The sequence below is a fragment of the Sorex araneus genome, chromosome 1 (genome assembly GCF_027595985.1).
Source record: "Sorex araneus isolate mSorAra2 chromosome 1, mSorAra2.pri, whole genome shotgun sequence".
NCBI classification, from domain to species: domain Eukaryota; kingdom Metazoa; phylum Chordata; class Mammalia; order Eulipotyphla; family Soricidae; genus Sorex; species Sorex araneus.
Window position 1 is genome coordinate 388,603,539 of NC_073302.1, and position 14,253 is coordinate 388,617,791.

At 35.6% G+C, this 14,253-nt stretch overlaps 1 protein-coding gene across 6 annotated transcripts in view; it reads right to left on the minus strand.

The window, feature by feature from the left end:
• AKAP9 (A-kinase anchoring protein 9) overlaps positions 1 to 14,253 on the minus strand; it is a 145,566-nt gene that overhangs the window by 85,988 nt on the left and 45,325 nt on the right. For all 6 annotated transcript variants that reach the window (XM_055124946.1, XM_055124956.1, XM_055124969.1 and 3 more), the window contains 5 exons: positions 10,980 to 13,364; positions 8,049 to 8,262; positions 6,160 to 6,239; positions 1,183 to 1,318; positions 727 to 812 (listed from right to left, as the gene is read on the minus strand). In XM_055124946.1, coding sequence (XP_054980921.1) covers positions 727 to 812; positions 1,183 to 1,318; positions 6,160 to 6,239; positions 8,049 to 8,262; positions 10,980 to 13,364 — 2,901 coding nt within the window. The remainder of the gene's footprint in view (positions 1 to 726; positions 813 to 1,182; positions 1,319 to 6,159; positions 6,240 to 8,048; positions 8,263 to 10,979; positions 13,365 to 14,253) is intronic.

The following is a 14,253-nucleotide window of genomic DNA, read 5'->3' on the forward strand; positions in this document are numbered from 1 at the left end:
AGGTACCACCCTGAGAAGTGCGATCCCCTCAGCAAAGAAGCTATAGGAGAATCTAAAGGTTATGCCAACACTATGAAAGGACATCAAAGATCCAAAGCTTTCCCCCTGACACCCAGATTAACTTATATGTGTGCAGGGAATTCCAGGCCACAATTAATTTGGAGTAACTATATATAACCTTCTCCCAAAAGCCATTTGAGTTTTTTCCCCCCTCAAGTTCTGGAGAAGCCCAAGTTCCCTCTTGAATATCTACTTTCCTTTCCCATTTTTCTTAAGTAAATTTCTTCAAACACACACACCAAAAAACAGTTGCAGGTAAAGTTAAATGGTTAGATGTTTTCCAAAATCTATAGTTTATTTGACTATCATATGTATTAAACATCATGAGTTTAAAGAAACCTTTATTGGACCAGGGAGACAGTTCAAAGGGCGAAAGTGGAGACACAAAGGAGAGAAGAGCCGAGTCTGATCCCCACTGCACAGCCCTCTAAGCACTGCCAGGCGTTACCTTCAAGAATCACTGGGCAGGGGTCCTCCCTGTAAAAATCTTTCATAGACACATACGCCACTTCCTTCAGTTCACTAATGCCACAAGTATGCCACTTTCCTCTAATTTTCCTGTTTTATATCCACTTATTTTAGAAATTCTTGGCTAATGAAGTCACATAAAAAACAGCAAGTTATACAATAAATGCAAATGTTATAAAACATTTTCATTTCACAGACCTTACTTAATCTTGTCCGAAGTACCAAGAGTTTGTTGTATTCTTGTGTCACTCTGGTGAGAAGCTCTTGCATGTTTTCTTGAACATCTAGATGATAAATATAGCACTATGAAAATTGTATCTGATTATTTTATTTTTTTAAATTTTTTAAAAAGTAATCCACTGAAGTAAATTCATTTACTATAACTTTCAAATACTTGGATCTATAGCATGAAATTTTTAAAAAGTATAAAGAGTGAAAAATGAGGCAAACAAAAAAGAAAAAGAAATGTATAGATAATCTAAGTTTTCTTCATAAAACTGCTGCATTATGAAATTGAAATGAAACTTAAACACAAAATATTTCATAAATATGAAGACAAAAATATTAAGAATATGAACAAAGCATGCATTTAAACAACTCTTCAATTGATTTCAGAAAATCAAATGCTTTATTCAACAATTAAGCTTTTATTACCTCGAACTTCACATCTAAAGCCTTGCAATTCTAGTTCTTGGTTTTCAGAATTAATACCAGGACTTGCTCTCTCTTCTACATCTTCTTTACATTTTGAAGTGGGAATATAGCGATCACTGAAGACACTGCAAAAAGCCTGTTAACAACAAAATTAGGTATTTTATGGAATTAAAAGCTTGACTCATTCTCTATAGATAGTTAAACATTACCCTTCTATATATGCAAAAAAACAGTAATCTGACAGGAAAAAAAATCTGTAAGAAAATACTCTTTCATAGGGTGAAAACAACAGTACAGAGGACATGGTGCTTGCCTTGCTTTTGGCAGACTCTAATTTTATACACAAAGTCAATATGTAAAAGAAATTCAATTTTCTCTCCATCTAAAATTTTCTGATGTGACAGGAACATGAATAATTTTTAGTCACAGAACTAGAGGATCTTTGCTTCTAATTATGAAGAATCTTGTACCTTAATCACTTTTTAGCTTGTATCATACCCTGATGTTACATCTATAATATCAACTACTCTACAAAACAAGAGGGCCTTTTAGACGAATAGCACAAGAACTTAAGAGTGCCAAGTATATGATCACAAATTTAAAGGCTCTCACAGGCCTTGAGTGTGAGTCTAGCAGCTCTGTTGTTTGGGCTTGGTAGCTCTTCAGTCTGATCCCAGTGTACGATAGCCAGATAAGGACCACAAAAACGTGGAAAGGTCCACAGCAAACACTGCAACTAAAAAGATGTGCAAACACCACAGCCAAGAAGCAAGACTTCTGGAGTGTATATGTGTGAATACAGCAAATGAGTGTGAAACACCACAACCTAATGTGCAACCCTTGGTGAGCACCATGGCCCATCATCACAACAACATCACTACTACCAAAAGGAGTGTGAAATAAAATATTAGAAATAAAACACCAGATGACAGATCAATTAAAAAATGATAAACCGAAAGTTGATAAAGTATATGAAGTAAAAAATCACATTCACAACTCATCAGCAATATAACCTTCAATGCCTATTAGAGAAATCTTTCACACCTACTCAAACATTTTAATATCAAAAGCACCCCAAATTCAAAAAATGATCTTCCTATATGTTTTTCCCTACAACAAAATTGCAACATTTATCTTTGCTCTTTACTAATTCTTTTTTTTTTCTTTTTGGGTCACACCTGGCAATGCACAGGGGTTACTCCTGGCTCTGCACTCAGGAATTACTCCTGGCGGTGCTCAGAGGACCATATGGGATGCTGGGAATCGAACGTGGGTCGGCCACGTGCAAGGCAAATGCCCTACCTGCTGTGCTACCGCTCCAGCCCCCACTCTTTACTAATTCTTATAATTAATAAATGACACTACATCAACTATGTTCCTACCCAGTTTTCAATGCACACATTTCTATAACACGAGTGATTCTGGTGGTTTAAAATACCAAATTAAAAGAAGTAACACATTGTTTTTAATTTTCTCTTGAGCAATAATTTAATTATTATTCAAAAACAACAAATGCCCTAATGATTACCTGTTAAATAATCTACATAAATTTTACCTTTGCTCCTCATAAAACTGTTTACAAGCAGCTACTTCTAGATTTAAAAACCAAACTGCTTATTTTTGCTAATGCTTGAGATTTGCTTCAAATTATACTGGCAACTAATAATTTTGGTCAATTATGGGTACAAGATAGAAATGTATTATATTTAAAGTGAGTAAAAACCCTCTGATTGATCACTGAATTACAGATAAAGATGGTGAAGGAGCAATGTTAATAATTAATGACAAAAAAAATAATTAATGACAAAAGTAGGTTTCACAACTCCCAAAGGAGCTCTCCATTACAGGCTGATTCATATTTCAACTTGAGACTAGTAGTGAGGTAAAGATATTTTTGTTTGAAGAAAATAAAATGTATAAAATGAGCTTAAAATATTGACACGTGTCCTCTTCCCATATTTACTATCAAAATGGCCAGAAATGTTTTGACAGAGGTAGAAAATGAGGTTGAAGAGTAGCAGAAAAATAAAGGTCTTAATGTGGTCCACTGGTTTGTTCATTCTTTTTTTTGTCATACCACTCTCTGAACTGTTTCATAGGTATATACGACTCAATAAAGTAGCTTTACTTGTGCCACTTAATACTACCTTTTCCCTTCAATCGACAAACATGCAATATGAATGCAGATCAGGGACAAACAAAGCATATATTTAAAATGTTAAAACTATTTGAAATATGCAGGAAAAAAGAGGCTATCTGTTACTTTAACAAATACTAATATTTTGTTATATTTCTCCATTTAGTTTACTATTATTTTGGCTTCTGGTGGTGCTGAGGGGAGGGAGTTGATGCCAAGCAGTGTTCCAGGGACCACATGGAGTAAGGGGTCAAACTTCGGCCTCCATCATGCAAGGCACAGGTTCAGCCCACTGAGCTTTCTCTCCGTTTGCTCAACAAATTTAAGAAAAATCTCATAAATAATTGTAGCTCTGTTTACATATATTTTCTGCCCAGAGATGATTGCTCTAGCATGTAGGGTTACATAGTTTCTCTTTTGAGATTACTGACATTGCTACACATATCAAACACTGATATATAATGTTCCATTGTATAGCTATATAACAACGAGTTATTCCTCTGCCTACAGAGGAAAATTAGACCTGCTCCCAACTGTAATGCAGAAATTCTTGCACTGAACACATCTAGTTGTGCATATAGGTGCACCTTTCTGAGAGTAAATGCCTGCTCTGTGGATATATGGATCTTTAACGATGGACTGGAGTGATAGCACAGTGGGTAGGCATTTGTCTTGCACGTGGCCGACTCGAGTTCGATTCCTCCGCCCCTTTTGCAGTGCCCGGCAAGCTACCAAGAGTATCCTGCCCACAGGGCAGAGCCAGGCAAGCTACCCATGGCATATTTGGTATGCCAAAAACAGTAACAACAAGTTTCATAATGGACACGTTACTGGTGCCCACTCGAGCAAATCGATGAACAATGGGACAACAGTGCAACAGTGCTACAGTGCTATCAATGTATCTTGGCAGTCTGCTTCTAATATACACTCTTATTTTTTATCAAAACTTCTATTTCAGGGCTGGGGAGATAGCTCAAGGGGCTAGAGAATATGTTCTGTTTTTTAATTAATATTTTTTATTGAATCGCCATGTGGAAAATTACAAAGCTTTCAGGCTTAAGTCTCAGTTTTACAATGCTCCAACAAACATCCCTTCACCAGTGCACATATTCCACCACCAAAAAACCTCCAGTATACCTCCCCCACCCCGCCTGTGTAACTGATAAATTTCACTTTACTTTCTCTTTACTTTGGTTACATTCAATATTTCAACAAAAAACTCACTATTATTGTTTGGAGTTCCCCCCCTAGAATCATACCTGAAGAGATACTAGAATCATACCTGAAGAGATACAAGGTCGCACAGCCGCATGGATTTCTGTATTTTAGTAACTAAGTCCAGGGAAATTTCTGGCAGAAATTGGATCACTGCAAGCTTGTATCTCTCATTAGTGGTCCTCATAAGCTGGCGGTTGCCACGCCCTTCCCCCCAACCCCCACAAGGAAAAGGTGATAGAGAGAAACCTTTCCCCTCCTGGGCAGACATGGAGCCATGGCTTAGTTCACAGTCTAGAGACATTTCTACAAGAAGCTGCCAGTACCAAAAGTAGTTTAGCTGGCCTCTGGAATCATGCTCGTGCAGCTGCGGAGAGGCCGCACACATGCGGCACTGGGGTCACATCTCTACGGAGAGCAGGCCAGTCTAGAGCATATGTTATGCACGTGGGGAACTGGGTTAAATCTCTGGCAACAGGCATTCCCCCAATCACTGAGGTGGGACTAGTACTAAGCACTGCTCAGTATGGCACCCCTGGTTGCCCTCCCCAACAAAAAAAGAGATTCCATTTAACTCAAAACTAATATAAACAATTGGTATAATAAGAATATTTAGTAATTGGGGAAATTTTAAATTGTGAAATCTCTCACTAATTATTGGGAGCTCTCTGAGTAAGTCATCATATTCAGTGAATCACCAAATATTAAGGAATAAACCTGGTCGACAGCACTGGTCCACTGTTTTTATGGCTACAAATTTAATTTGTTTTATTACTAAAGTAATTTATCTGACCTTCTCTTGTTTCAAACTTGTTACATAACAGAATTTTGGGGGAGACTGCAGGAGGATACTCCCAGCTTAAGTGCTTGAGGTCACTGCTGGTGGTCCTGGGAGATCATGCAATGCTGGGGATAGAGCCCAAGGTTCTCACATGAGAGGCATGCACTCCGGTCCCTTGAGCTCCCTCCTAGCACCAGAAAAAAAAAAATCTGGCTTAAAACTTTAAAACTTAAAAATTAAGGAATATTTCATAAATTCGGTGTGGTGTTTACTGAGGAAAACTAAATGGAAAGATTCTTATCAAATTAACAATAACTTAAAGTCTAGCATTTCTATGTCAAAGTACATTTTTAAAATTTTATTTAAACACCATGGTTTACATAGTTGTTCATGATACAGTTGTCACAGGCATTCAATATTCCAACACCAATCCCACTACCAGTTGGACCTTCTTTCCACCATTGTCCTCATTTTCCCAAGTACCCCCAAAGCTTGCCTCTTTAGCAGACACAAAATCATTAATTTTACATTGCTTGTTATAATTAAATGACTAATGGAATTATCAAAAATACTTTAATAAAAGAAAATTTGTGAAAATTATTATATCTCACCATAGGGCCATTAAGTCCTTATATAAAGGTTTACTAAAGTTGTTCATTGCCAGTTGAGCCTTCTGTTATTGTTTATTAAGCTTAGTTGGCTACTATGTTACTTTCCTGTGTAACTGGTATGTTCCTACTGGGATATCAGTATTACAGAATTTGGGGTGTGGTCATATGCTACAGAAACTTCAGGATCTGTAACTGGGCTCATGTCAAAATATATTTAAAAAAAAAAATCTTACCTGTGTAAAATGAGAACATTCTTCAGAAACTGCCTTGTGAAGCTTTCCAATAAGCATTTGTAAAGTTTTAACATCATCACCTAATAGAACAGATATTATATTAAGGCATTTAATTTTCATGTTTAAGTAGTACTATTATCAAATTAATCTCATGTATTAGAAGGTTCCCCCCTCCAAAAAAAAATCATGACTTTCATGTTTTCTACTACATCCCAATCTAAGAATTAGATCTTATAATCTGCTGCACATATTCAAAGCAGAAACAAAAAAATTCACAAACCAATATTTACTTTCTACATGCTATGAAATAATTTTGTACTTTTTTTTTTTTAAGTTCTCGTCAGGGGCTAGAGACAGTGGGTAAGGTGCTTGCCTTGCATGCTCCTGACCTGGCTTCAATCCCTGGTACCCTAAGAGTTACCCAAGCCCTCCAGGAGTCATTCCTGAGCACAGAGCCAGAAGAAAGTCTTTATGCCACTGGGTGTGGCTCCAAAACAAACAAAAATGCTGATCACTGCAATTAGGCTTCCACCTAAGCTTCCATAAGTGTTGTTGCTTTCCAGAGGCCACCTCTGTCTTCTGTCTTAGTCTGAACTCCAAGGACATCATTCTTGCATCAAAATGATTTGTTGATTCCCAAATATTAATCTGGAACCCAAATATCCCTCTGAGTTTCAGAGATTTTATTTGAGGGTGCGAGGCCATACTAGAAATGGCACTTACAAATCATGTGCTCCAGTCCTCGGAGCCATTTCTCCAGACCCCAGATTTCTATTTTCAGTTGTCTAGTAGACATTTCGTTTTCAAAGTAAAAAGCTACCCTTAACTCAATGTGTTCCAAACAGAATTTACTTTTTTCCATAAACCTGGTCCAGCGTATGACTGTAGTCACCCTTAACCCAGTTACCCAGGCTAAAAACTTAAGAGATCGTCCTCAAAAATTTCTCACTCTGTTTATTACTAATATAATCTACAAATGACTGTCTACCTCCTTAGATTTAAAAACTATTTTTCCTTTTCATCTTTTATGACATTTAGTTCAGTATCTTATATACCAGAATTATTGATACTCAAGTTCCTGAACAGTTTTTCCATCACTTTATTTCCCCAAGGTGTCTCAATGGTATAAAATAAAGATCTTAGTATGTTAACCTTACTATTGAAAAATACTCCAGTAGAGTTTAACACCAGCATAAAGGTTAAAAGATTTTCTAATCAGGGTATAATATAAAGCTTTTTCTTAACAAGCTCATGCCAATCTCCAGCTTTATCCCCCATTTTTTTTTTTTCACAAACCTTGAACTCTGAATTCTTCCAATTGTAGGAAATCTCTCACATCACTAAGTTTAAGACTAAGGCCTTCCCTACATACAATTCCAACCTCCTGGCTACCTCACAGCCTACCCTGTATATTTTTCTTCTCTCTATTCTTTCCACTCACTCAACCAGAGAAACTGTCTTGTGCTGGGAGACAATACAGTGGTTAGAGCATATGCTAGTGTGCTAGGCATGAATTTGCCTCAGGTTCAGTCCCTAACAACACACAGCCTCCTGACCACTGCTGGTGTCACCCTCGTGTCCTCCAGCACCATACAGCCCAGCAGCACTATAACCTCAGGTCCTCATTCCTGCAGACCACTTGGGATCCATCCCCTCCAAAACAGTTGTATTGTTATTTGACTTCCTAGGGGAAAATCATTCAGTGACTCTGTATTAGTCAAGTACTTAAAATAAATGTCCAGTGATGAAATGAACAAAAGAATAAGGACAGGGACATATAGTTCATCTCCTCTATGCATTCTATGAAAAGGATAAAACAATGAAATGGTACGTTCGAAGTAATGGTTATCTGCTTCACAGTACTTATAATTTTGCTAGGAACCATGTACCTGTTTCTTGTGTTTTTATATTTTGCAGCTCTAGCTGGTGTGCTTTCTGAAGTTCCTTGATCTTTTCCTCTTGAGCAAAAACAAGTTCTTCTTTAAGATTGCAAAGAGCTTTATCTTTCTCATTTTCCATATATTCACGAACCTGATCCACATGGGTTGAATAAACCAGAGAAAGGCATATGCGCTGAGCTTCCATCTGCAGTTTTAAATCGTTCTTCAAGTGAACATAAACACATGTAAGGAAAAAAAGTGTTTCCTCCAATCCCACCACCAGTGTCAGCATTTTCTCCATCAGTGTCCCTAGATTACTTCCCACTCTACAAACTTCTCTTTAAAAGACACTTTTTTAAGTTTAATTATTATAGCTTGGGTGCCATGCATACAGTTGGTTCTAGTGGTTTTGGTATGTTTCAAATAACTTAAGTCCGATTTATTTTCATAAATGCACAAGAAGAGAGGGTGTTGCACTATAAGCACAAATAAATGCAACAAATACACTAAAATATATTTTACCTTGATATTAAGAAATACACATTTTACAAATACATATTTAGCATTTTGTAGTTGGAAGAGCTCCCCATGGTGTATTCAATATGCCAAATAGAGTAACAATAACAGGTCTCATTACCCTGACCCTGAAAAGAGCCTCCAATCTTTGGGAAAAATGAGTAAGGAGAGGCTGCTAAAATCTCAGGTCTGGGACGAATGGAGACGTTACTGGCGCCCACTCGAGTAAATCGATGAACACTGGGATGACAGTGATACAGTGAAATGCACAAAAGGGAAATAAAAATAACAACATAAAACTTTCTAAAAGTGAATTGTAATTTTTTCTCACATTTCATTCTGTTGCACTGATATCTTTTACTTCAGTATAATAGAACAATGTTTTATTACCTTAATTTTATTTGTTTGGGTTTTTTTTCTTTCTTTTCTTTTTTGGGATTAGGGCCACATCAGACTAAGCTCTGGGTTTATTCCTGGCTTTGCATTCAAGAATCACACCTGTTGGGACTCAGGGGACTATATGCAACAATGAAGATTAAAGCTGGGTAGGTCGTGTGTAAGGCAAGTGCCTTAACCCTGTACTATTTCTTTTCATATTTCATACTATTACCCAAGAATAAAATTATTTTTTGGTGGCTATACAGTTACTTTAAGTACATTCAGTAGATCTTAGCTATTGCTTTTTTGAAACTCATTGGCTGATTTATTCTATGAGCTTTCTCCCACAGACACATAGCTCACTCCCTTTCCCATATTTACTGGGTTGTCCAGGTACTGCTGAGTGAGCGGGGGCAGTTCATAGCTCCCTCCATCTAGTTTATGCTAATGCCAAGGAGAGGATATCTGAAAATGATCAAAAATGTCTTCAGTAGAGAAAATAGAATTTTTACTGAGAAAACTTGATCATTTTGACAGCTTTAAATTCAGACCTTTTCCCAATAATGCTTTTAAAAAAGTATGTTATTTGGGGGTCCACTCCCAGTGGTACTCAGGAACCAGGTGGTGCTGGATGGAATTTGGTACTTTCACATGCAAAACTCCAACCTTTTGAGCCATCTTCCCAGACTCAATAATGTTTTTTTGAAAACTTCTTTGGAATGACATTTGGAATTTTTTAAGCAATTAAATAAAAACCATTTTTTAAAAATAAGTCTAGGTATTTAACAAAGCAAAAATATTAAGACTTTTTTTTTTAAAAGCATGACTGGAGAGGAAGAAAGGGTTTGAAGGAGGAAGAGAACAGATCTTGAGAGCCTTACAGACTTTGTAAGATGTTGAGATTTATTTATTTTTTATATATTATGAGGTCAATGGCAAGTTTTATCTTTTTACTTTAAATATATATCTTTACATTTGCATTCTTAAGCCAAGTGTAAAGATCTTTTTTCTCCACAGCCTGTTTCAAACTATACATGTTTTTAAAACTTACCCATGTCTTCATAATTAATCTAATTTCCATGTGACACACTTCGTCCATATCATTCAGATCTCAGTTCAAATGTAAATTCCTCAAAGAAATTGCTCCTATCTACCCTTTTCTATCAGTTTGTTTAATTCTCTTCTAAGAACTTAACATTATTTCTTTATTTCTTGTTTACTGCCTATTTGCCACTATAGATTATATGTAGACAAGCATGAGAAATCTCTTTCTCTCATTGCCACTACAACCCTAAGTCTGGAAAATAATTCAACATTTATTCTATAAATTAATAAATACAAAAAGCTTTATTTAACATTACTATACAAAATGCTTAATTTTCCCGATCATTTCTAATACCAACATATGGCAAATGTAAATTATTAGTAATAATGTATTATTATTCATTATATGCACTATCTGAATGCACTTATAAAACAGCCCCCTTCCCTATATTTCAAGTAAAACAAGACTTCAAAAAAAATCTATACATCATAAATTAGCATTTTTTCCTAGGGAAATTAAGTTCCAAAACTAGTGAACAACTTACATAGAGCATCCGAAAGTTTAACTAAGTTAATATTCAGTTGCAGAACTCAAAAACACCAGTATAAAAAGAAACTGAAATCAATCTTTGGGATTGCAACAAATTATCCTAAGGTAACTTTTCTAAAGGTCAGAGTCTTCAATGTTACCAGAACTTTTACCTTTTCAAAGAAAATGAAAGTTATTATTATATTTTACTTTCTAGAAGAATAACCTGAACTCTTACTTTTCCAAAGAAAATGGAAGTCATCATTATATTTTACTTTCTGGTAAAAATATATAAATTATGTGAAATAAAGGCAACAATGTTTAAAGAAATACAGAATGATAAATGATATGACCAAATGAGAATTACATTTCAGGGTTAACTTTCTCTTTGGTAAGGTGGTTACTTTGGTAAGGAGGTTGTGTGTGTGTGTGTGTGTGTGTGTGTGTGTGTGTGTGTGTAATTGCAAACATACCTGTTCTGATTTAAGTATGCTGAGTTCCCTTTGAAGTTTAACATTTTCATTTGGCACCACAGAACGAAGTGATGATTCATGTGTCACTGCAGGAAAATGATCCAAAATCAACTGTTCTTGATTGCTTACTTTCACAACAGTCATAGTTTCCAAAGGTATGTCATCATTCTCCATTTTTTTGGGTTGTTTGCCAAGATTGCTATTTATCTTAGAAAATGTACTTCCAGAATCACTGCTTGTCAAAGTCAGAACTCCATCTTTTAAAGAACTTAACTGACCATCACATACACTTATATTTTCTGTCCTATTATGGTCAAGTATGATTTCTAGCTCTCTACATCTCAACATAACTTGCTCTTTCTCTTGCTTTAAAGATTTAACTTCTTCACTTAGAAACCCAATCTCATCATGTTTCTGTTTTAATTGTTCAGAAAGATTAGACAGTTTCTCTGAGAGTTCTAACTTTTCCCGTTTTGTTACTTCAAGTTTTTCCATTAGTTCTGTTGTATCTTTCTCAACAACCTCGCCAATTTCCAAGGATTCTGTGATAAAAGCTTTGTCATCATCAAAGACTGCACTTTTCATTTTGAGAACAGTTGGATTTCTTTGCAAATGATGAAGCTCTTCACTAAGTGCTTTAAGCTGATTTTTATACTCTACTTCTTGCTTATTTTTACTATCTTCTAAATCAGTTTTCACCTTAAGAAGGCACGCATAATCCTCCTGTAACTCTTGATAATTAACTTCAAAATTTTTTTCAGCAAAGGAAAAAGTGTTCTTTTGCTTTTCAATCTCTTCATTTAGTTTAATACATTGCTTTTTGAGGTCCTCATTTTCCTCTGCAAGTATTTCAATTTCTTTTTGCCAGCTAGAGTCTTTCATTTTGGATTTAGTGGAGTCTGTGAAAATTAACCCTTCTTCCTGATTACCAGGAGTGTATATTTTCAACATGTTTTCAAGGGCATTCTTTTCATCTTTAAGAATGCTATTCTCTGATACAAGCTGTGCAAATTTTTTTTGAAGATCATCCTCTTTTTCCTTCATTTGTTTTTCCAATAATTCAGTTTTAAGTTGTAATTCTTGAACTTCTTGTTCAAGTGTACCCTTTTCGTTTTCCTCTTGTCTGAGTATTTCAATTTCTTTCTGAAGCTCATTGATTTGAAGAGTCATTTCCTCTGATTTTGAATTCACAAGGGACTGCTGCAAATCTTTTAGCTTTGAAATTTCAAAAATTAATTGATTCTGTTTAGTTATCAAACTGTCTTTTTCAAACTGCATGGTTTCCATCTTAGCACTCATTTCATTCTGTAAGTCATCTATCTGCTGTTTATAGTGAATGCCTAAGTTTTCTTTAAGTTTTTCAATATTTATTCGATGTTCAACTTCTAAATCTTCTTTCAGCTTTGAAAGTTCTTCTTCATGACTAAAGAGAAGCTGTGTCCTTAGTCTCTCTAACTCAGCTTCTTGTGACTCAGCCATTCTGTCTAACACAGCATCTTTTTCTCTTTCCAACATTTCAAGTTTTATTTTGTAATTTGTAACCTCTGCTTCATGTTTTAATTCAAGTTCCTTCCTGGATTCGGATGCAGAAACAATCTCAGCCTTCAAATCTTCCACAGTACTAAGGGATTTACGTGCTTCATTGAGTTTACTTTCTTGTTCAGCTATTGTCTGTCTAGCTCTCTGAATTTGGTCTCTTGAAAAGCTTAATTCTTCTAAAAGATCTTCAAGCTGTCTCTGTTGCGAAGACTTTTCTTCCAAAATTACAGCCAGCTCTCCCTTGAGTTTTTCTTTTTGAGAATTACTATCTTGTAGTTTTATATTCAGTTCATTTATTGCCACATTCATTAACTTTACTTGATCTTCATTAACTGTAATATTTGAATATGATTTTAAAGCATTCTCTAGTCCTTCCTTATGTCGTGTATTAAGTTCATGTATCTCTGACATGTGTTGTTTTATTAATTCTTGTTTCATTTGTACTATCTGCTGCCCATACATCTCATCCAACTCTGCTCGAAGTTGTTCTAATTTTCTTTCTGTTTCTTGTTCCACTCTTTGTAGGACATCAGTTTCAAATTGGCTACCTTTATGATTTTTCTTCTGAAGTTCTTCAACTGTCCCCATTAACTGTTTTATTTCCTCAGAACACTGTCTTTCTTTTTGCTTGGAATTAGTCAGCTCTACCTTCATGTTTTTGATCTCTTGATTCTTCTTTAGAACATCTTCTTGTAATTCCTCTAGTAATTTGTCAGCAGTTGTTACTTTACCCTTTAGCTCAAGAGTTTTTTTTTCTTCTTCTATTAATCTTATATTTAATTCTTTAATAATAGTCTCCTTTTCCAGTATTTCTTTATTTGAGCTTTCTGCTTTTTTATCTTGTTCCTTTACAAAAGAAAAATATATATATATATATAAATGGCATTTTTACTTCCAAGCAACTTTAACTGTTCAATCTATTATCAAATACTGATATAAGTCTACATTTCATGTAACTTCCTAAAAAGAAACTGCAGATTCTAACCTTCAATTTTTCCCAAGTTGAGAAAGAACGTGTGTATCCAGCTCTGCCTATGATCAGATACTACAACTATGCCGGCCTTCTTGGGAAGAAATTTTTCTTACACTGTATGACTAAAAACTTAATTAAAATGTTTCTAAACCACTCTTTCTTATTAACCTGTCATCCTCATATGTAGAGTTTCCTACAGCTAGAATACTATGAACTCTTTGTAGCTACAAAAGAAAATTTTAAGTACAAGTCAGTGCTCTTCCTACAGATTCCAGTGACTTGAATGAGCATGAAAGAGCAAGAACACTGAAAAGTGTAAAACAATAATGGTTAAACGGGTTTATATGGGTATGCTTTAACTTCACTGCTGGGGCTAAGTAAATAAGAAATTTAGGAATTTGCTATCATTAAGAGTACTGTAAACGATTATGCCTGAGAGAGAGAGAGAGAGAGAGAGAGAGAGAGAGAGAGCGAGCATGGGGGGGGGGCGGAGAGCCCACCAAGCTCATTGAGTGAAAACAGTAACCAGAAGGCTCAATCAGCAACCAACCAGCTCAGCAAATCCTCAGACAATGACTTTAGAAACACCATTGTGAGATATAACAATTAATCATCACAAATTCACTCTTACTTATCTATTTTCTGGTAATTCTATTTGCTATTTGTCGTAGCAAGCAATACACAGTAAAATTGTTATGTGACTACTGAGGAGGAAGGTTTGAGGGGGTGGGAGGGAAATTTGGAACACTGCGGGAGGGAAGA